The sequence below is a fragment of the Triturus cristatus genome, chromosome 1_2 (genome assembly GCF_964204655.1).
Source record: "Triturus cristatus chromosome 1_2, aTriCri1.1, whole genome shotgun sequence".
Taxonomy (NCBI): Eukaryota; Metazoa; Chordata; class Amphibia; order Caudata; family Salamandridae; genus Triturus; species Triturus cristatus.
This window is the reverse complement of record NC_140580.1, coordinates 302,863,184-302,884,106: the sequence shown is the minus strand read 5'-3', so window position 1 is coordinate 302,884,106 and position 20,923 is coordinate 302,863,184. Positions and strand designations below refer to the sequence as shown.

Below are 20,923 nucleotides of genomic sequence, written 5' to 3'. Positions count from 1 at the left end.
GGGAAGTGCGCGTGACTGAGGCGAGGTCAAGGCAGGCATTCAGAGCAGGACAGCCTGCAAAGAGATCCGCACCCCGGAATTTAATCTCCCCTGTCTGCCGCCCGCAGCGCAGGTGAGTGTAGTATTTGTTTGTTTGCAGTGGTCAGGGGCCAGATCTGATTTATGGGTGGTGGGCGGCACAGCACTACTGTGCAGGGCCCGTGCTACAAAGACATTTTTAGCAGGTGGGTCTTAAAGATGGAACTAGGAAAAACGCAGCAATCCGCGGAAATTGAAATGAAATCATCAGGATGGATTTTTTACATGTTTATCGACATCGTGTCTGTTCAAAGTGTAAGCATGTATTCCTCTTCTTTTACTCTACGTGTAACAGGATGCATACACCCATTGTGTCCCAATTAGACTTCAAGGCGCGCACACCTGTTTCTCCCCATGGATGAATGAAATAATTAATTGTAGATGTATAAAGCACACAGAGACGGGCGTCCTCAAGGTAGGGAGCATAGGACAGAAGGAGAATGTCCAACCCATTTAGCATCTAAAAGACATGTTCTGAGGACTTTGTGAAATGAAATGTGGTTTGCCAGAGTTCTCAATAATAAAGGAAGCATGTTCAGTGACAGCTTGCGCCTTTACTTTCCTGAATATAAAAGTGCCAGTTTGCAAACGCCTATTTCCCTCTGTGATAAGTGACAGTTTGCTCTCTCAGTTCACCCCCTATAAATAGAAAAAACGCACACTCTCCTTTCTCACTTGAGGGGTTCCGTGAGAGGTTGAAATCCTGGGTTTCTCTCTTTAGTATAAGAAGGCTCGCTCTATCTCGTTTCTCCCTGTAGCACATGACAGGTTGCAAACTCAAGTTTTTCCCTATAAAACTTCATAGCCTGCACTTTGCTACTGTTGTCTTAGTACAGTCGCAAGCTTTCATTGCTCTGCTGTGTGCTACAACGGGTGCTGCTGGTCTCTACTCGCTGTCGCTGACTTGCGCCACCTCCTTGTTGTAATGCATGTCAGCCTGCACTCTCACTCTTGCTCCCTACACGAGGTACTTGCTTGCAGTCTTTTTTTGCTTTCTATAGTATTCGGTGTTGCTCCTATGAGTGCTGGCTTGCACTCTCCTTGCTGCTGGAACAATGTTCAGAGTACGGCTGCTGCTGACCATTAACTGCACCAACTAAAGGTTCACAGAGGACGGAAAAAAACAAGTACTACTGAAAATTCAAGTGTAACACATATGTCAAACCTGTTGAGAGAGGGAGAGGGAAAGCACACAAATATCCTCGATGTGCCATAGATTATGTTATGCACGTGTTTGCCCTATGTCAGGACTTGGTGGAGATCTGAGGAGCAGTTTTTAAAAATGTCAATAACACTCTAGAGTCGGCGGATGATACCATCCTGTTGTTAGATTTGTTTAGGGTCAGAGGAGTCAATCATGGCAAGGGAACATAAAGTTATGGTGTTTGCAAGACTGGGCATGGTTAAACACAGTTTAGATATGGATGGACCCCTTAACAGAAATAGGCACTAGTGATACCGTTCATGGACAACTTCAAAGTGGAAGCTGCTATATTGAATGGATCAGCTAATAGACATAACTTGACTAGTATATGGCAACCTTTAAAGACTGGGTGGACAGTGCTCTATATTAAGCTCTCTCTCTCTCTCTCTCTCTCTCTCTCTCTCTCTCTCTCTCTCGCTCCCTCACACGCTCTCCATTTATCCCTCTCTCCCTCTCAATCGTTCTCTCTATACCCATCCCTCTTTTGCTCTCTCACTCCTCTATCTCCCTCACTCCTTCTCTATCCCCCTCTCTCCATCTCTATCCCCATATCTCTCTCGCTCTCTACCCCTTGCTCTCTAGCCTTTTCTCCCTCTCGTCCCTCTCTCTATCGCTCTCTCTCTCTAGTCTTTCCATCCCTCTCTCCGTCTTTCTCTCATTCCCCTCCTTCCTCTATCTCTCATTCTCTTCCTCTTTTTCTCCCTCTTCTTCACCCTTTCTCTTCTTCTGTCTACCTCTCTCTCTCCCCCTTCCTTCCCCCCCTCTCTTTCCTCCCCACGTAAAAACATAGCCAGACCTATTGCCGCAGTGAGTGCTTGTCAATGAATGTATTATGCAGACATCTTCATTTGTTTTTCATGAGTGTTTAGGCCTCTTGGCGGGTCCGCCTGGGGGTTGGGGTAGAGGGGGCAGGGAGCATTATCACTATTCAGAACACGTGTACCCAGAACAACTGATCTTGCACAAACTGCTTAAATTCGAGGAATAATTGTAATCATTATTAAGAGTTACACTGCATGGGTGTGATGTTTCCATAGTTTCTGGCCTCTGTGCCCTAGGTACTATTTATCAGATGCTTATGAGTGACATTTCCCAGTTTCTGGCCTCGGTGCTTAATGTGTGACAACGTGAGTGACAATTTATTGAAAATACAAAAGAGAATATCAGAATGTAGTTTTTATGCTCTAAAGTTATGACGTTGAAACAGTCTTAAAAAAAAAAAGCCTAAAATGCATAGCACTTTTTGTTGAAAAGAGAAGAGTGGCCCGAAGAGTGTTGTGATCATCACTGTACAGCCTCTTAAAGAGTCCTGGGCAGCACTGTATGCAATTTCATTTACTATGCTTTAAAAGTTAATTCAATCTAATATGTAATGAAAAATGTGTTGAAAAATGCTTTGTTTTGGCCTTTCTGTCTCCCAAATTTTCTTGGGGGGGGGAGAAGTTCAACCCCCCAAACTCCCCCTAGTAGTGGTTTCTCACTTTGCTTGCTCACTACACACCATGTGAGGGCTTGTCTCACTTTTACTTTGTTCTCTCTGATTCACTATTTGTGTCTATTTTTGGTGCTCTCTGAAAGAATGTCTATGGGTACATATGCCTGGGTGGGTAACCTGGTGCTCTTTAAGGTCATCATCTACTATTTACTGTGCTTTGAAAGTTAATACAATTTGAATAATGAAAAATGTGCCGTAAAATTCACCATTTTGGTCTGTCATTTTTCAAAATTTTCGTGGGGGTGAAACCCCCCCCCCCCCCCCAAACCCTCTAGTAGCGGTCGGGCTCGCTCGCTGCGCTCGCTCGCTACGCACCGGACGGGGGCTGGTCTGGCAAAATGTGCCAGGGCTGCTTTTAGTTCCCAGTCCGGCCCTGCTGGATAGGGAAGCTTTTCATGCTGCCGAATGTCCAGTTTGTGGGTCAATAACAGTTTGCCGTAAAACACACTGGTTTATGGTTTGAGCGAGGATGGAGAGGCCGGCAGAAAGAGAGCCGGACCAGATAGAGGCCCGCGGGGAACGCCTACCAATGGTGGGAACACCAGGAAGCGGGAGACAAAACCCTGCGAAAGTTACATGCACTGATTGGCGCGCTTGGTTTGAACCGCCCAATAGAATGAAGAAGGACGGGGTGAGTAAGAGGTCCAAAGAAGGGGCACGGGATCCCTTACCACAATTGACCCTCGCCCTTGAGCGCACCCACACCAAATTGCGGGCATCGCTGCCGCAAATACAGTAGAGAAAGATACCCAGAGAAAAGGGTCACCTAGGAAGACGAGCTGCTCAAACACAGTCATTGGGATGCCACATGGCAAGGGCACTGGGAGCAGGTGGTAGTAAACAGTGTCCTTGGGATGCCACATAGCAGGGGCACTGGGGGCAGGCGAGTGGTCAGCTAGGGTCCAGGGCAGGCGGACACAGCAATTGCAGCCTGGGCTAGGCCTGACGGCCGCCCACAAAGCTCAGTGGCAAGTGAAGCCTAGAATCCGCAACACTGAGACACCTGTAAAGGGGCCATTGCTCTGGTTAGTGCTGTCAACTGGAGATAGGAGTCAACAAAATGGAACATTATGACATTGACGAATGTGATGGTTATCAAGTAAGCATGGGGTTTGCGTATGACCAAAAAATAAGTTGCTAAATGTACAATCCGTATATTGGTATAGTGTGCAATAAACTGCGGCCTTTATGCACCCTAAACTGTCCCTGTGGGATTTAAGAGGAGGGGAGAGGGTACACTGTGTGGCCGAGAAGGATGGTGTTAACACACACGTCTGGAAGGGGTTGTGCTGTGGGCCAGTGTAGGCCAGCAATACCCTGCCACGGGCACAACACCGCACTAAGGCGTAGAGCATGGTTGCTGCCTTTAATGGCTGCCAAGGATAATGGGCAACTGTGGGGACAGAGGTTGTGAGCAAGTAGGCAATCGTTGTGACCGGTCCTACTGGCATCCTCTGAAGCACAGAAACAGGGTACTGCTGTGAGCGCACTGAAATGCCAAAACCCTCCTCTTCAGGCCTTCACCTTCAGGGAATAGTAAGGTCTTAGAGGGTGGACTGCGGGTAGCAAACGTAGAGAAGTCAGTACCCGTATCTCTCATAAGCACTTAGATTTAAAGTTGTCCCGATCATGGTAATGTGCATTTTCCTTTGTGGTGTGCATCCATCCACAGACTGGCACCCTCTCTGTTTATGTGGCATCAGGATCCATACAACCTCAGTGGAATCAGGTGCTGTTGATGGGCTCTTTCCTCCCATGTAGAACAGAACAAAAGATGCAGGGACAACACGTAACCATAAGGTGATGGTCTTTGGCCATGCTCTGGGGTGCAGTCATTGTTCAAGTGTCACTCTTCTCGCAATGAAGGATGCACCATGTAGTAAATAATAGGTCATCCACATCTTTCTTCTTGTAAGGTGGTTTATTCAAGTACAGAGAGGACACAAGAGCGGACTCTCCACAGCAGAAGCCAACCACAACTGCCGTGGAAGAGAACCTAGAATCATAAGGCAACGGAGAACATAGGGACAGGAACATTCTACTAGCATTGACAATACTCAGCATGCACTACACACCATTCTCCACTTGGTGGAAGAGAACTGAACACCAGATACATGCGCTTGGATTTCCAACAAACTCTATAGCAGAAAAGGAAAGAGCTGCTCAGGAGGAAGGGAGGACAGCAGCTCTTCTACCCCTTAACACTATGGAGGATTCTCCACACTTAGGGGCGATTTTGGAGACGACTTGGAGCATTTGTCATAACTCAAGCAAAGTAATCCCTTGCAGAAAACCTACACGAATGAGCAGAACTCCGCATGGATTTGCAATGGCAGCTGCTACAGATAAAATTACTTTATTTGAGCGTTCGCTTTTTGAGATGCATGTCCCCTACAGTCCACTTTATACATATTTTGTATGGTGCGGTGCACAGTAATTACTGGATGTAGAATCACAGTGGCTTGTTGTGCTAAGATGGTATACATTACTTTGATGGGTTATTCCATTCAGCATGTCCCAGCGGTCACACACAGTCAAGATTTCATACTTGGAGGTCATTTGGGCTTTCGCTGAAGAACGCCTTGTGATGAAGTCCAAACAATGCTTTTCATTCCTCTGTCAAAGATTGCGCTTTTGTTCCATTAGGATCCATTTATAGCATCTCCCCAGCTACAAAAAACACCTCCAACAATCGGAGTGGCTGTTTTAACTCCTCCCTGGACGCAATAAAGCTATTATTGTTCCCCACGCACAGCAATATTTTCCTTGCATTTCATTAACTCATTGCGAAATGGGCAAAAACAAAAATGATCCAAGGATCAAGATTTACCACATACATTTATGATTCACCCTGATTGCATTGAGTTTAAGCTACTGGAAGGATGTTAGATCAGGGTGTAAGATGGCCTGAAATATCATCAGCAGATGAAATGTCGTAGGACATGTAACAGGGCACATCTACTGTAACACATGTCTTGATGCCCTGATGGAAAACAGCCACAAGCTAAAATGATGCTGGTAACTTCAATGAGAGGTTGGACAAGACGTTCTTCTACGCAGCAAACGCCTTTCCTCTTCACCTCTTTCCAACCCCTACACCAGGTTGACCATCACATGTACTGATTCTGCACTGCCCACCGGATCACAATCGCACTTCTTTCCTTTCATCCCAATAAACAGCCTTTTCAAGGTGGCTGCAAAGCATAGTAATTATCCAACTTATTAAAACAGTTTTCCCAAATGAATGAAGGCACGTGTGTGCCAGAACTACCTACCTGCAGGTCTGGGAGGCAGCCAGAGCTATGACTGGCTGGAAGAGTAGACACAAAGACGAGCCCCCACATTAGGCCGGTGAAACGCCACAAGAGGTGGTGGGACTGCGACGTTTCAGACGATGAGATCTGATTTGCGTCTCTATCTTGGAAGACCTAGCCAGGTTGTTCTCCGTGGATTCATTCAGTCAATTAAGGTCGAAATTTGAATTACACGACAGGAGGTCTTTATGTATCTTCTGGTCGAACGTGTTTTTGTGTCAAGCAGCAGACTGGGAGCACCTGAACAACTTGGTTTGTTTTGAGGATATAGTGTTGTTGCAGTCACCTTTTGGGGTGGGAGGGGGAGTTATTTGCAACCTCTGAAACTTATAAAGCTATGACAAATATAATCCTAGACTGCTTGGTTAACCTGAAAAGAAAATGCATTGCATATGGGTGAGGTGGAGGACACTGGCTGGCAAGATGGCCACATACATCTGGAAGAGGTGTGAGCATATAGCCATTCTCTAGTTCATACAACTGAAACATTTATGTAGTGGCTATTGGAACAGTTTCAGGATTCACACCACCAAACTGGTTTTGGCTAAGAAAATCAAAAATGGGCTAGGTGGAGGGCACCTTTCTCAATGTCATCTGCGGATGTTCTGGAACACAGGACTTTTGAAGGAGAGTGGGCAATCGATTGTCAGCTGTACTGGGAGCTACGCCTCCTTCACCCAGAAGTTAGCCCTGTGGGGCATAATGGGAGACGCAGAGTTGCAATGATAGACTGATGCCCTGATAATCTGATTGGGATGATTATACAATACAACATGGCCAGGGAGTAGAGTGATGTTGTCTCCCATACAACAAAAAGGCAACATAAGAATTGGAGGTGCGCTCAGCCTCAGAAAAAATATATATGAAGGAAAGGGGTGCTCCCATAGGTTTCTCAGGATAAAGGGGTCCATGCGAGGAGTATTGTGGATTCATCTCACTGGTTGAGATGAAAGACCATTTAGCCTCCATGATGACATCAAGTTACTTAACCTTTGGAACTTTTCCTAATTTTACCAAGTTACAGCCGGACTAATGTTCATCATCTCTACTGGACACTGTTCTGGGTAGTATGGCATTCTTACAATATTGATTGCTTTGCTGATTGCCTTTTATTCAGTCGGTTAGCAATACTTCAATTAATAAATGTGCTGGCAGTTTTAGAGTCGCAATACATTTTTAAAAAGAAAACATTTGTTCCGAACTGTATATGTTCAGATTCTCATCCTAGAAGGCGGTCGTATGGCCTCGACTATAGAGCAATCCATGCTTTGAGAGCACCGAGGTAAGACATTTAAGCCTGAAAGCATCCTATTTCATGTTCAGGAGAGAAAAAAAAAGAAAATGAATCACTTCTCCGAGATGTGTTTCAACCCGAGTGGAGATCACAACATACAACAAATGACTCATGGTATAACAGCAACAATTATACCAAAAATACCCTCAACATGACTGATGTTTTGGTCTTGCCCTAATGAGTGAGTTATAGTAATTTACACATATGGGGGCAGTCTTAATAGGGTGCACTGTACGAGTTCAGCATTGTGTCATAGGACATTCATTTATACAATTATATTTATTGTTTTCTAGATGATTTAATATATACTATTCCATGCAAATTATATGGTTAAAGGAGGACTGATTAGGGTAGTGCTTGTAATGTGGGTGGGGCAGTTCCCTTTGAAGAGATGAGTTTTCTAGGAGGGCAGAAATTGTCCTGATGTTAATTGGTTTATTTACATTTATTTATTGATAGTCTTGTACAGCGCTAACCAGCCCGATCAGGCAGCAGGGTGCTTTATATTTAAGTACAGGTACAAAGTATATTATCACAGTTTATGATGCAACACAAGGTTAAACAGCGACGAGGGTGAGTCTCGTGGACAGCTGAGAGTATAGGGACCATCTGTATGGAGTGCGGCAGTGGGGTCCAAGAAGTCAAAGCAATGCCCTAAACATAATAAGTACTGGTCATCATGATCGCAAGAGACGCTGCAAAAGTAGGACGTTCATTTTATTTTTTTGTATTTTTTTTAAAAAAAAGGGCTTTCAAGTTAGATGGAATCTGTAATCCTCGGCCTATGAGAGCTCCTCAGAAGGTTAGTCTGTGTGTCAAGTTGTTAGGTTTACCTACGCGTAGACAATAAAGGCAAGCCTAAATAGGCCTCTTGTCCCTATGGGGAGCCAATTTAGTGCACTCAGGATGGGGTGATGCACAGAATGTCCTGGATATGGAAGGAAATGCAGCTGTAATGCAAATCCTGGGTGTGTAGATGAAGAAGGCCGGTATTTTCTTACTTTGCTTTCTTCATCTCCAGGGTGGCGATGTCTAGACTCCTGTCTGGCTGAGGTCAGTATCTCTGCCAGTTAAGTTGGGATGTTATGTCTGCAGGCCTTAATAAAACAGGTCTGTGTTCTTTTAAGCGCACATCGCACGTTCAAAACGCCCCCCCCCCCCAAGTTGGGCAATATCCCTTTCTCCTTCAAATGTTGCACTTATCAGGGTAGAAACATCTTTAATGCTAATGCTGGTATTTGTAAAGGGGGTGCAATGCAGAGGGCTTATTTATAGAATTTAGTGACAATGCAAATGAGAAGAGAAAGAGTTATGCGAGAACGCATTGCTGTGAACACAGAAGAGATGCTTTATTTGGAGCGGCCTTGAAAAAAGGATTAAGCGCAGATGGACCCCGCCCTCCGCCCCCCCCCCCCCCTTAACGCCTTGAGACCCTCACGGGTGAGTACCGCGCTTACAATGCCCCTGATTGATTGATGGAAGTGAGAGTACTGTCATTGCTTTCTTGGGTACATAACAGGGAGTCTTTCACAATCATAAAACCGCAAGAAACACTAGTTCAATTCTATCCGGTAAAGCATATTTAAAATTCAGAAAACAGTGGACAGTTAAGGGCTGGAAAGCGTGCTTCCCTTTTCAACTACTTCTATAGTTGCCAACTTACCTTGAGCACATTTCGGGCATCAAATGACTCGCGCGCCCTCTGTCCTGGTCTTCCCTGGGTTGAGGTGGTTCTCATTTCCTCACCTGAAAAACACATTAAGTAACCTTAGCTCCAAGCATCATAGTAGCCAATCGTTTTTTTCCTTCTTCTCCCTACCGCCCCTCTAACCCACCATACTAATGAGGACCAGTCATTTTACCTTAATGAAGTATGTGTTTACATACTCCACACGAGCCTTGATACTGGGGTATATTACGCACGCACATAAACACACACCAATACACAGACATACAGAGACAACAGCAGCGTAAAATTATTTTACACATGCAACAGTGAACGCTTGCCATGAGCATCTCTGAGGTTACAAAATGGATGACCTCAAACTGGGTTAACAACATGATAAGGCTGCGAGCGGAGATGAAGGAATGTGGAGGAACAGAAGAAAAGAAAATACAACCAGCAGAAATGGAAACATTGTAGTGTCAGACCTCATCTAGGGGATCGTGTCCATTGCTGTAAGGTTTAAATGGAGACTCACCTGGAAAACTACTAGTACTTGTAGAGTTTAGAGGCCATTAAGTCGGGTTGTGATGGCCATGTTTGCGGTTTAGTGCTATGCAAGTGAAGACCCAACTGGAGTATTGTGTAATTCTGGAGTGTACCTGAAAACCAAGTTACTTCTTGGGTGCAGACTGAGTATGCAGCCCTTCATATGTGCCACACAGTTAGGATACCTCCAGAGAGCTTATATGCTGCTCGTCCTTTATCCTTAATACGGTGTATGGTCATTGGCATTCCTTCATTTGCATCGGGCCTAGGTCACACGCAAATTAAGGCACACTACTAGGCATCGCGCAAGCACAAAATGTACAGCTGTCTGATGGGTATAACAGAACAGACTGTTAAATTATCTGGAGTCACTTCAGGAGTTCCCCAGGAGGGGGTGGAGTGTGTGTAGAAAAAAGGAACAAACACCAGTTGCACCTTGGGGCATTTCATGAATTCTGGTATATTGCATCCCAAACTGTAGGATATTTCTGGGGTATTGAGTCTAGTTCTGTAGTACCTTTTTAGGTCGAGCCTCAACAGCGCTTGCGCTTTCTCGAGACCTGTTGTATTCACTTTGTGGGCTTACATCTGTCCCGTTGCTTTCTATTTGTTACTTGGATTGTCCTTCCACAATGCTTGCCTGCTATTGGTGAATCCTTCCTCTTTGTCTCTCCTTTTTAGGTCGAGCTTAGACAGCACTTGCGCTGCCTCTTTGAGACATCTTGTATACAGTGTGTGGGCTGCTTGTCATTCGTTTGTTTCAGTGCCCTTTAACAATCCTTGCTTCCAATTGGGTATTTGTTCCCATTTGTCCCTCCTTTTTGTGGTTTGCTCACTATCATTGAGTAGGCCTCTGGGGCTCGTATCCTTCTACTTGTTTGCATTTTAGTTACTGCGCTGGAACAATTAAAAAAAAAAATGAAACAACAGTTCACACAAGTGCTTGTTTGTTTCTCTTGATCAGCACGGCACCCCCTTCATGGACGCCACGCTTCATGTTTCAGTATGGGGCTGCTTCGGGGGGAGGGAGGGGGCGCCCCTTTCTATTTGTTGCAGCTTGTTAAAATTGAAAGGATGTGTTTCTCTTGATCAAAGCAGCACCCTCTTCACAGATGCCGCTCTTCATATTTCAGCATGGGGCCGCTTCAGGAAGCCATGCCCCTTTCTATCAGTTGCATGCTTGTTAAAATTGAAAGGGTGTTACTAGTGATGCCTCGCATGATAATAGTCTTTCTACTCGTCCTACTATCCGCAGGTAACGTTCAGGCTTGAATCTCTGCAGATTCCGTAGATACATCGCTATTGGGATGGCTGGCTGGCGACTGCCGCTGCAAGTGATAACGCTGGGATGCGTTCTTCTCGCTTCACTGTGTTGGGGTAGCTGTTGGGCATGGCTGCGCTTTCCACTGCTGCTGGCCTTCACGGCCCTGTCCATGCTGGGGTTCTCATGCATAGCTGGTCCACAGAAGGGTCTATAGCGAGTATGTGCTAGTAGGCTGTAGGCCACGTATGACATACCGCGCACTATACCTGGCGCGCTGGGCCTATGCTGTTAATTGATTATGCTACTTACCAGTATGCATCTGTTCTTGGCATGTAGGGCTGCTGACATTCATATCTGTGCATAGATCGCCGCCTAGTGTTGGGTACGGATGATTGCACATTGTTGTCCTGGAAGAGTCTTCGAAGTATCACAAGATAGGTGGCTCCTCCCCTGGACTACAGTGCGCATGGGCATCCCCTCCATCCTTAGATTGTTTTTCGCCATTGTGGCAGAGATGGAGTGTAATACAGTGAACGATGACCATGCTAACCAGAAATTACTGAATGCTACAGCTGCTACAGGCGCCGGGGAGGAGGGTGGGCGATATGAATGTCAGCAGCCCTACATGCCAAGAACAGATGCATACTGGTAAGTAGCATAGATAAGGCTGAATTCACATAAGGACAGACAGATGATCACTGTCCGATTGCCGTAAATACCTGCACGGGAACACCTGATGACCTGCAGTTGACTCTTACAGCGGGCTCTAGGCTCCTTGATATCTGAGGAACAAAAGACTCGTCAACAACCGAGAAAATGACCCTCTTTCATTTTGGAAACTGCTTTGCTCTGGCTTATTTTCCATACTTTATCACCTACAAATGCAGTGGACTGTAAGTACACCATTGAAAACTGTCAAGAGTGCTGTCAATGAGCAAGGAGACCAGAGGTTTTGTCACAGAGTTGGAGCCTTTCACTTGTAGTACTTCCTGAGTAGTGTGCTGAAACACTTAGCGCTTGATTTATCGAGCCCGGAGGCGCATAAAAGACCGCCGCTTCCTTTGTGGGGCGGGAAAGCGCGAAATTTGAAAATCCACCAGTCTGTTTTGCTTCCTGACGGGGGTGTTGTCCTTTCCATCCCTCTTTCGCTGCTGACTCTGTTTGTCCTTCGTTGGGGTTTCCTCGCTGGGTGTAGGCAGCCACTCCAACGTGCTGCCCGGAGCGGAACTACAACTCCCAGGTGCCCCGGTGCTCCCTGACGACATCGAAGCGCCCGGAGGCGCATAAAAGACCGCCGCTTCCCCCGCGTCGCGGGACGCGCGCGGGCGGGCGCCGGGCTAAGCCCGGGCAAAGGGCGGGCCGTCTTAGGCCGTCCGGGGCCGGAAGAGGCTGGGCTGGGCTCACTCTCTAAATCGTTGGTATCCCTATTACCGGCTCCATACAGGTACTGCTGTTGATCCTTGTGAATTTCTGCAGATTACAGAGATTGTGGACTGGGATTGTTAGTAGCGGACTAATCTCTAAGGCTACTTTCTCTGAATGTAAGCACGATAGAGTGCGGGTTATTCTGTGCTATCCTTCGGACTCTTGAATTTGTCTCAGGGCTTTCTTGTGATTCTAGGTATAGCCCCGTCCAGTAATAGCTATGCCAACTCGCTCTGGGAAAAGTCTGAGGGGGAACGAGGGGGGCATGGTGGGCACCATGGATCAATTTATTACGCGTGTGGCCAACGTCATTGACAAGGAAATCAGTATGGCTGAACGCCGGCTGTCCCAAAGTCCGTTTACTGATAGGCGCTCATCGATTGGCCAGCTAGCCCAAATATCCTCCCCGGATCGAACTTCGTTGCCCAACGCCCCCCACTCCTTAGATCACCCTAGAGTTGCGGCCTTGAGGGCCAACATCGAGGGCCTTGAAAGCCTGACGGCCACGACACTCAACACCCAAAATCAAGTGGCTCCCATCCCAGTAGTAACCAAGTTAGGCACTCTTTCCCCCTCCCCACATCTGGTAGATTCCACCATTTCCCTAACTCTGCCTTCTATGGCTGACACTGGGGTTCAGGCTGAAATCCATCCGGTCACTACTAAGAGTGCAAGATCCGCTACCCCCCGGATAACCAGACTGTCAAAGAACCGTAAGAACAAGAGGCGGGTAGGCGTTAGGAGGGGTGATCTCAACAAAGCAGTGGAAGGAGCACTTAGATCGCTTCAGGAAGAAAATAATCGTGAGGGGCCTGCTGCTATTGTGTCTAAAAATTCTGCTGCGGATAGTGCGGTTAGTGCAGCGACTTTCCCCCTAGATTCCCTCCCCCCTAAAAAAATGGAGGATATAATAAAATCCTTACTCCTTCCAGTACTTGACAGAATTAAAGGGCTATCTGAGCGTGTGGATAAGTTGGAACAGACAACTTTAGACAACTTTTTTTCCCTAAAATCTTTTATAAAAATGCAGTTAAAGACGAGGGAAGAAGGACTTGGGGGGGGGGGGGGGCATGACGGCAACTCGCTGTCAACAGCTTTATCTAGCTCAGTAACCTCCACCGACCGGATACTAGCTGGGTTGGAAGCACCTAACTGTAACCTGTACCCTACTGTGTTAGTGGAGGATACTGCCAGACACCCAGTTCATGCCTCCCACAAGCATATGGCTAAATCTAAGACTCCCAAGGTTCCAAGCCATATCTCAGGCAACAAGATGACACGCCCGTTAGTCCCGGTTGGCTCAGGCGACGAAAACTCACTTAGCATGTCTACCCCGCCAGTAGCTCGTAGTATAAATGAGACTCCAACCGTTAGTTCAACTGGAACTGCAAAGACAAACATAGTGGAGCCTGATGAGGCCCCTTCCTCAATGCGGGTCCCCAATATAAACCTGCCTCCTGATTGCCAGCCCTATGTGGTTGTGCTGACTGGTGTACCGGTCCTCAGCCCGGGCAAGAATGAGCCCTACACCGACTTGTTCAACAAGACTCTATTCTGGCTCAAAGAGAATAGACCCTTGCCCGAGTCTTGGGAGGGCCGGATAATCCATGTACGCAGAGTGGGTTGGATTGGAAGTAGGAAAAAATCCACCAAAGGGGATTGCATTATAGTGAACTTTGAAGATACAAAGGTTGTCAGCTACATATGTAGGGGCTCTAGGAAGGGAAATAGCTTAGTAAGCAGTGTGGGCTCAATCGATACCCGCGATCTTAGTTATTTTAATCCTCCAAACCCGCTTGTGAGACAAAGTGGACTCCACACGAGGGAGAGCTGGGACAGCCACCCCTTCCGTGGCAACACTTCCAAATTCAGCTTATTCAACATAAACCTCAGCCAGCCACAGGGTTGCCCTTGGCAAGACTATTGACACACAACTTGCCCTAGACATGAGTGCCACATTGAAGCACCTGGTGAATTAGCCATCGGTAACTCTTCCATAGGAGACCAATTGGGGAGTCCCTCTACTTGTATTTTCCCGTCTCCACCGATCCCGTGCAGACACTCTCAGGCTACACATGATTCTAGTAGGGATTTGCACACTAAGAGCCTCTTGACTACTTATGACGAGGCTTCACTTGTTGGTGATGTAAACAACATTACTAACTCTATTCTCATTACAGGTGCATTAGCCCTAAGCCAGGGAAAGGACCCAATTGCGCCCCTGAAGGTAGCCAGTTGGAATATTGCCGGTTTAGCGAGAAACTTAGCCATCCCTGAGTGGAATGCATTTATTGAAACCTTTGGGATTTGCCTGTTCCAGGAAACGTGGTGCCTGGAACCACAGTATAAGCTGGGCTTTACTACCTATTTTGTTCCAGCTGTTCGACCCAAGGAAGGCAAGGGCCGCCCTTCCGGTGGGCTCTTAATTTGGGTAAGCGTTTCCCTGCGGTGTTCTATTAAATGCATTGCCACTATTTCCCCGGATTTACAGAGACTCTCACTTCGAGGTCCGTGTGGAGGGCCGGAACTTGAAATACTTAATATTTATGTTAGAGGCACTAGGGGTGGAGGATCTATTCTCTCTTCAACCGGCATTGATGAGGAACCTAAAAACTGTGGCTTAAACTCCCTTGTCCTATTGGCGGGGGATTTTAACTGCACTTTCGAACCTCTTGCAGCGGAGGACGTGCTGGGCTATAGAGATGATGATGCAAGAAGAGGCATTCCGCCCTTGTCCATTGCTCCAATCAAAAGATGGTCTCAAAACGCTATAGACCTCAACGCGCTCTGTCTGGAATACGGACTGAGAGCTACCAATGGCAGATCCAAGTCTGACCAAAAGGGGGCACATACATTCAACAGAATAGGCCATTCCTCCAGGATCGACTACATTATGTTGAACTTTTGCCTGTGGTCTTTCTTGGTGGATATGGAGGTCCGCCCGTCTATAGATAGTGATCACAACCCCTTGCTCTTGTCCTTGTCTCCCTTGTGGAAGGGCAGCCCTCCTATCCCAACTCCTCATGTGTGGAAATTATCACACAAATTATGTCCTTCTAATTGTGGCAGGCGCCTGAAATGGAAGACCTTTATTGGCAATGAGACTAAGATGCGGGAGGCACAATTAGTAATGGCTAATATCTCATTGCGCCTAGACTCCCCCTCCATTAGTGCACCAGAGGTATCTGCAGTTTTTGTACAAGCCACAAAGGCTATAGGTGACTTATTCATAGCCAAGAATGCGGGTAAGGGGGCTAAGAGAAATTCAAGGAAGGGCCCACCCGGGTGGTTCTCAGATTCTTGTCGAGCGGCCAAAAGGGAACTATTAAAAGCAGTAAAAGCTAAGAATAGAACCCTAGTATGTGCAGCCAGGGGCAACTATAAGAGGGCACTATTAAAAGCAAAGGCAAATTGGGAAGACCAGTTTTGGTGCGATCTCAAAGCCGCAAGCACAAGGAAGGATGCAAAGGGTTTCTGGGACCTTTTGAGATCCAGGGAGAAACCTGCGGACTCAATGATTACGTGCAATGTTCCAGAGAATGCATGGGTTGACCACTTCACCAAACTTTACTCAACGACTCAGGAAGCGGGGGTTAGCTTGAGTGCCCGCCACCCTTACGACTCTGCCCAATTTAAGGATGAGCTTCATTTTACACCCAAGGAAGTGGAGGGGGCAATAAACAATCTGGTCCCCAATAAAGCAGCAGGTCTGGACGGCATTCCCGGAGACCTGTTACGCGCCAACCCAGAACATTGGGGAAAACTCATTTCTGCCCTATTAAATTCCAATTTTGAAGGGGCAACCTTTCCGACTTCATGGAAGGGTGCTGAGGTCGTCCCTATTTTTAAGAAAGGCTGTCGGAACGACCCAGCTAATTACCGTCCAATAAGTCTTTTAGATACCTCACAAAAGGTGGCTGGAAAGGTAGTTTTAACCAGGATATTGCAGTGGGTGGAGGACAAGGGCATTCTCTCCGATTTCCAGGCAGGGTTCAGAGCAGGCACGGGGACAATAGAGCAATCCTTTCGACTAATGATGCTCTATTGGAAGGTTGTTCTTCTGGCCAAGGGCAGTCTATTCCTTGCCTTTATAGACTTGCGGACTGCCTTTGACCTAGTTCCCCGTAGCCAACTCTGGAGAGTGCTAAACGAACTGGGTATCCCACCCTACCTGTTAAACCTGTTAATAAATCTTCACGCGGACAACTTTGCACAGATCAGGTGGGGTAGTCAGGGGCAAAAAACAGCATGTATCCCTGTAAATAGAGGGGTACGCCAGGGATACGTTCTTGCTCCTACTTTGTTTTCCTTATATGTTAATGGAGTGGTGGAGCACCTGCTCCAACATCCAGCAGACGCACCATCCCTGGCTGGTAGAAGAATACCTACCCTTCTATTTGCAGATGATACCCTCCTGATCTCAAAATCCCCGGCAGGTTTGCAGAGTTTGTTAACTAACTTCAAGTCCTTCTGTGATGCAAGAGGGTTGGTTATTAATACTGCAAAGACCAAGTATTTGGTCCTCAATCCCCCTAAAAAACTGGCTAAACCACCGACCTTAGATTCTGTCGCGCTGGAGAGAGTCTCAGAGTTCGATTACCTGGGTGTCCGACTCTGTGACTCTATGAGCTGGAATTGCCACCTTCAAAAGATGTTGCTGACACATAAGAGGGTGGTGGGTGCCTTGCTCAAGGAACACCGCGCTTCATCCTTAAAACCCATCGCTGCTGTTCTGGACATTTACAAGGCAAGGGCTGTTAGCGCCGCCCTATATGGGGCCGAACTTTGGGGGGTTCAAAAGGTAGATCTTCTTTCCCGTTCGGAAAATAAATTCCTTAAAGATCTAATGGGGCTTCCCTATAGCACCCCAAACCTCCCCTTGTTTCTAGATACAGGAATTCGCCCATTGAGCGATCAAGCAAAGCTTCGCCCTCTCCTCCTATGGGCAAGAATATGGAGAACACCAGAATTATCCAGCTACGCAGACGGCCTAACCGACGTGCTGGGTTCATTAGCCTGGGCCAAGATTCCCTGGTTGAGGGAAGTCAAGCGTCTTCTCTTCAACCTCGGCCTCGGCGAAAATTGGACCAATAGAACTGCTCCTCCTAAGTTAGAGTTGAAAAAGATTTATTGGGCCTGGGTAGCTGGTACTAGAAATAGTGATGCTAATTTGTGTAGGACATCTATGGATTTTCTCCTGATTAAGGAAGTGTATTTCTGCGAACCCTACCTGGACATTATTTCAGACCGCAAAGATAGGGCTTTGTACTTCCAATTCAGAGTAGGTTTACTCCCCGTCGGTGATCTGACATCTAGGTGGAAGGTTCCAAGGCAGACAACATCCTCTTGCCCCTTCTGTGAAAATAGGCCTGAGTCTGTACCCCATCTACTGTTTGAATGTCCGGCTTATGCAGCCCCCCGAAGCAGATGGCTCAAGCCCCTTTGCAGAGAACTTGGAACCAGGCTCCACACAGAGGCCATGCGAATATTAAAAAACGACCCGCGGCCCCTTTTTGCTTGTGGGTTAGCCAAGTTCCTAGGCTGGGCTTGGCGCATTAGATCAACTAGGCTTTCCTATCTTGTTTAATTTGTTTTTTATCTAAGTATTTTGGCTTTTACTTAAATTATTGACACCAGTAGCGGTTCTGAAATGTTTGGCTATCTTTTAATGCACTGATGTCTTTTAATATTTTAATGTGTACCTTGTGTATGTATGCTTTTAAGATATATTTATATCGAAATAAAGCCTTCTTGATGATGATGGTAAGTAGCATAATCAGTTCGAGGCATGTGGGCTGCTGATTTCATATCTGTGCATAGATTATATAGCAGTCCCTCCTTTTAGCGGCGGCTGCCGTGCCAGCTGCAGCAGTCTGAAAAAGAGTTTTGAGAACAGCCTGGCCTACAGCAGCCTGCTGTCTTGAGTGTACATCTACACAGTAGTGTTTGGTAAAGGTATGTATAGTGGACCATGTGGCTGCTCTACATATCTCCTCTAAGGGAATATTTCACCGGAAAGCCATGGAGGCCCCCAACTTTCGAGTGGAGTGGGCTCTCGGAGGAATCGTTAGTGTGCGCTTAGCTTTTTCATAGCAAATCTGTATACATTTAACGATCCACAGAGCTATCCCTGCTTTGGAAATGGGGTTGCCCTTGTGCTGTGGGGAAAAGGCAACAAACAGTTGTTTTGTCTTCCTGAAAGTTTGTGTTCAATCAATATAGTACATGAGAGCTCTTTTGATATCAAGGGTGTAGAGCATTCTCTCCGCTACATTCTCGGGATTAGGATAAAACACTGGTAGTTCTATAGATTGGTTCATATGGAACTGCGAAATGACCTTGGGCATGAAAGTAGGGTTGGTGCGTAGCACGACCCTGTTTGCATGAACCTGTATAAATGGCTCCTGAATGGTGAGTGCCTGAAGTTCACTAACTCGTCTTAGGGAAGTAATGGCAACGAGGAAAGCTACTTTCCAGGTTAGAAATTGAATCTCACAGGAGTGTAGAGGTTCAAAAGGTGGTCCCATCAGTCTGGTGAGGACCACATTTAGGTTCCAGACTGGTGACGGGGGGTGTCTAGGGGGAATGACACGTTTGCGGCCCTCCAGGAAAGCTTTGATGGCAGGCACTTTGAAGAGTGAGAGGTGCTGCCTGTTCTGAAGGTAAGCTGCCAATGCGGTTAAATCTATACGGATGGAATTGTATGCTAGATTGCATCTGTATAAGTGTAATAAATAACAGATAATGTTCTGGGTTGACGCATCCAGTGGATTTATGTAATTATTTTTACAATACATGACAAATCTCTTCCACTTAGCCGCATAGCATGCTCTGGTAGTGGGTCTCCTAGCCTCCTTGATGATATTCATACAGTCTGGAGGCAAGTTTAGGTAGCCAAATTCTAGGATCTCAGGAGCCAGATCGCCAGGTTCAGCTGTTGCGGATCTGGGTGCTGAATCTCGCCACGGCTCTGCGTTAAAAGAGTGGGTGTGAGCCGTAGCCGTTGATGCGGTACCCCCGGGGAGTTCCAGAAAAGTGGTGTACCATGGCTGGCGTGCCCACGTTGGAGCAACCAGGATGCGTGTCATCGAGTGTTGCTTGAGCTTGCGTGCCACCAGCGGTATTAATGGTGCTGGGGGAAAAGCGTACGCAAATTTGCCGGACCATCCATATTGCATTGCCTTGCGACTGTGGATGTGGGAACCTGGCGGCAAAGTTTTGGCATTTTGCGTTTTCCCTTGTGGCGAATAGGTCTATCTCTGGATGACCCCACTGTCGGAAGTACGGTTGGAGTACTGATGGATGTATCTCCCACTCGTGCATTTGGTGGCTGTGCCTGCTGAGCAGATCTGCCATCTGGTTGTCTTTGCCCGGGAGGTGTTCCGCCATGAGGAAGATGTTCCTCTGAATGGCCCACTTCCACATGCTCTGAGCCAGATGACAACTGTGGCGAGTGTGTTCCTCCCTGCTTCTGTATGTAGTACATGGCGGTCATGTTGTCCGTTCAGATCAACACGACCTTGTTGCACAAGTGTATCTTGAAAGCTTTCATTGCAAGGAAGATCGCCATTAGTTCCAAAAGGTTGATGTGCATCCTCCTTTGCTGTGTCGACCATAGTCCCTGCACTGTGTAATTGAGTACGTGAGCTCCCCATCCCTGGAGAGACGCGTCCGCTGTGAGTATGATTTGTGGAACATGCTCCTGGAACGGTCGGCCCTTGCAAAGGTTTTGTGGATTCCACCAATGCAGAGAGTTGTATGCCCGACCGCTCACCAACACTAGGTCTTTTAACTGTCCGTGGGCCTGATTCCACTGACGTGCCAAGCACTCCTGAAGCGGGCGCATATGTAATCTTGCGTGTGGGACTATGAAGATGCAGGAGGCCATAATGCCTATCAACTGCATAAACACTCTTGCTGGGAGTGAGTGTTGAGGTCTGAATTTCTTTATGAGCAACTAAATGCTGATGATCCTCACTGAATTTGGTTGTGCCGTGGCTGCCAGAGTGTCTATGGTTGTGCCTAGGTACTGCTGTACGTGGTTGGGTTGAAGGTGGGACTTTGGATAATTCAGTGAGAAGCCCAGGCTGTGAAGAAGGTGAATGGTATGGGACATGTGGCTGGCACAATGCTGGGCCGACTTTCCCTGGATAAGCCAGTCGTCCAGATAAGGATAGACATGTATGTGCTGTCTCCTTAAGTGTGCCGCCACTGTAGCCAGGCACTTGGTGAACACTCTGGGTGCCGTCGTTACCCTGAAAGGGAGGACTTTGAACTGGTAATGCTGATTGAGAACAGTGAACCTGAGATACTTTCTGTGTGAGGGGTGTATGGGTATATGGAAATACGCATCTTTGAGGTCTAATGTTGCGAGAAAGTCTCCCTGACTGAGCAACGGTAGCACTTGTTGCAGAGTGAGCATGTGAAAATGCTCTGACAGAATGTAACGGTTTAGAGGTCTTAGATCTAGCATGGGTCTGAGAGATCCATCCTTTTTGGGGATCAGAAAATACAGTGAGTACACCCCTGATCCTCGTTCCTTTGCGGGCACGAGTTCTATGGCTCCTTTTTGGAGCATACTGAGAACCTCCTGTTGGAATAAGTGCAAGTGCTCTGCGGACATATGACGGTGTCTTG

General features: G+C 47.0%; 1 protein-coding gene across 2 annotated transcripts in view; it reads right to left on the bottom strand.

Moving 5' to 3' along the window:
• ASCC1 (activating signal cointegrator 1 complex subunit 1) overlaps positions 1 to 20,923 on the bottom strand; it is a 727,350-nt gene that overhangs the window by 216,405 nt on the left and 490,022 nt on the right. For both annotated transcript variants that reach the window (XM_085603842.1, XM_085603843.1), the window contains one exon: positions 9,049 to 9,131. In XM_085603842.1, the coding sequence (XP_085459968.1) occupies positions 9,049 to 9,131 (83 nt within the window). The remainder of the gene's footprint in view (positions 1 to 9,048; positions 9,132 to 20,923) is intronic.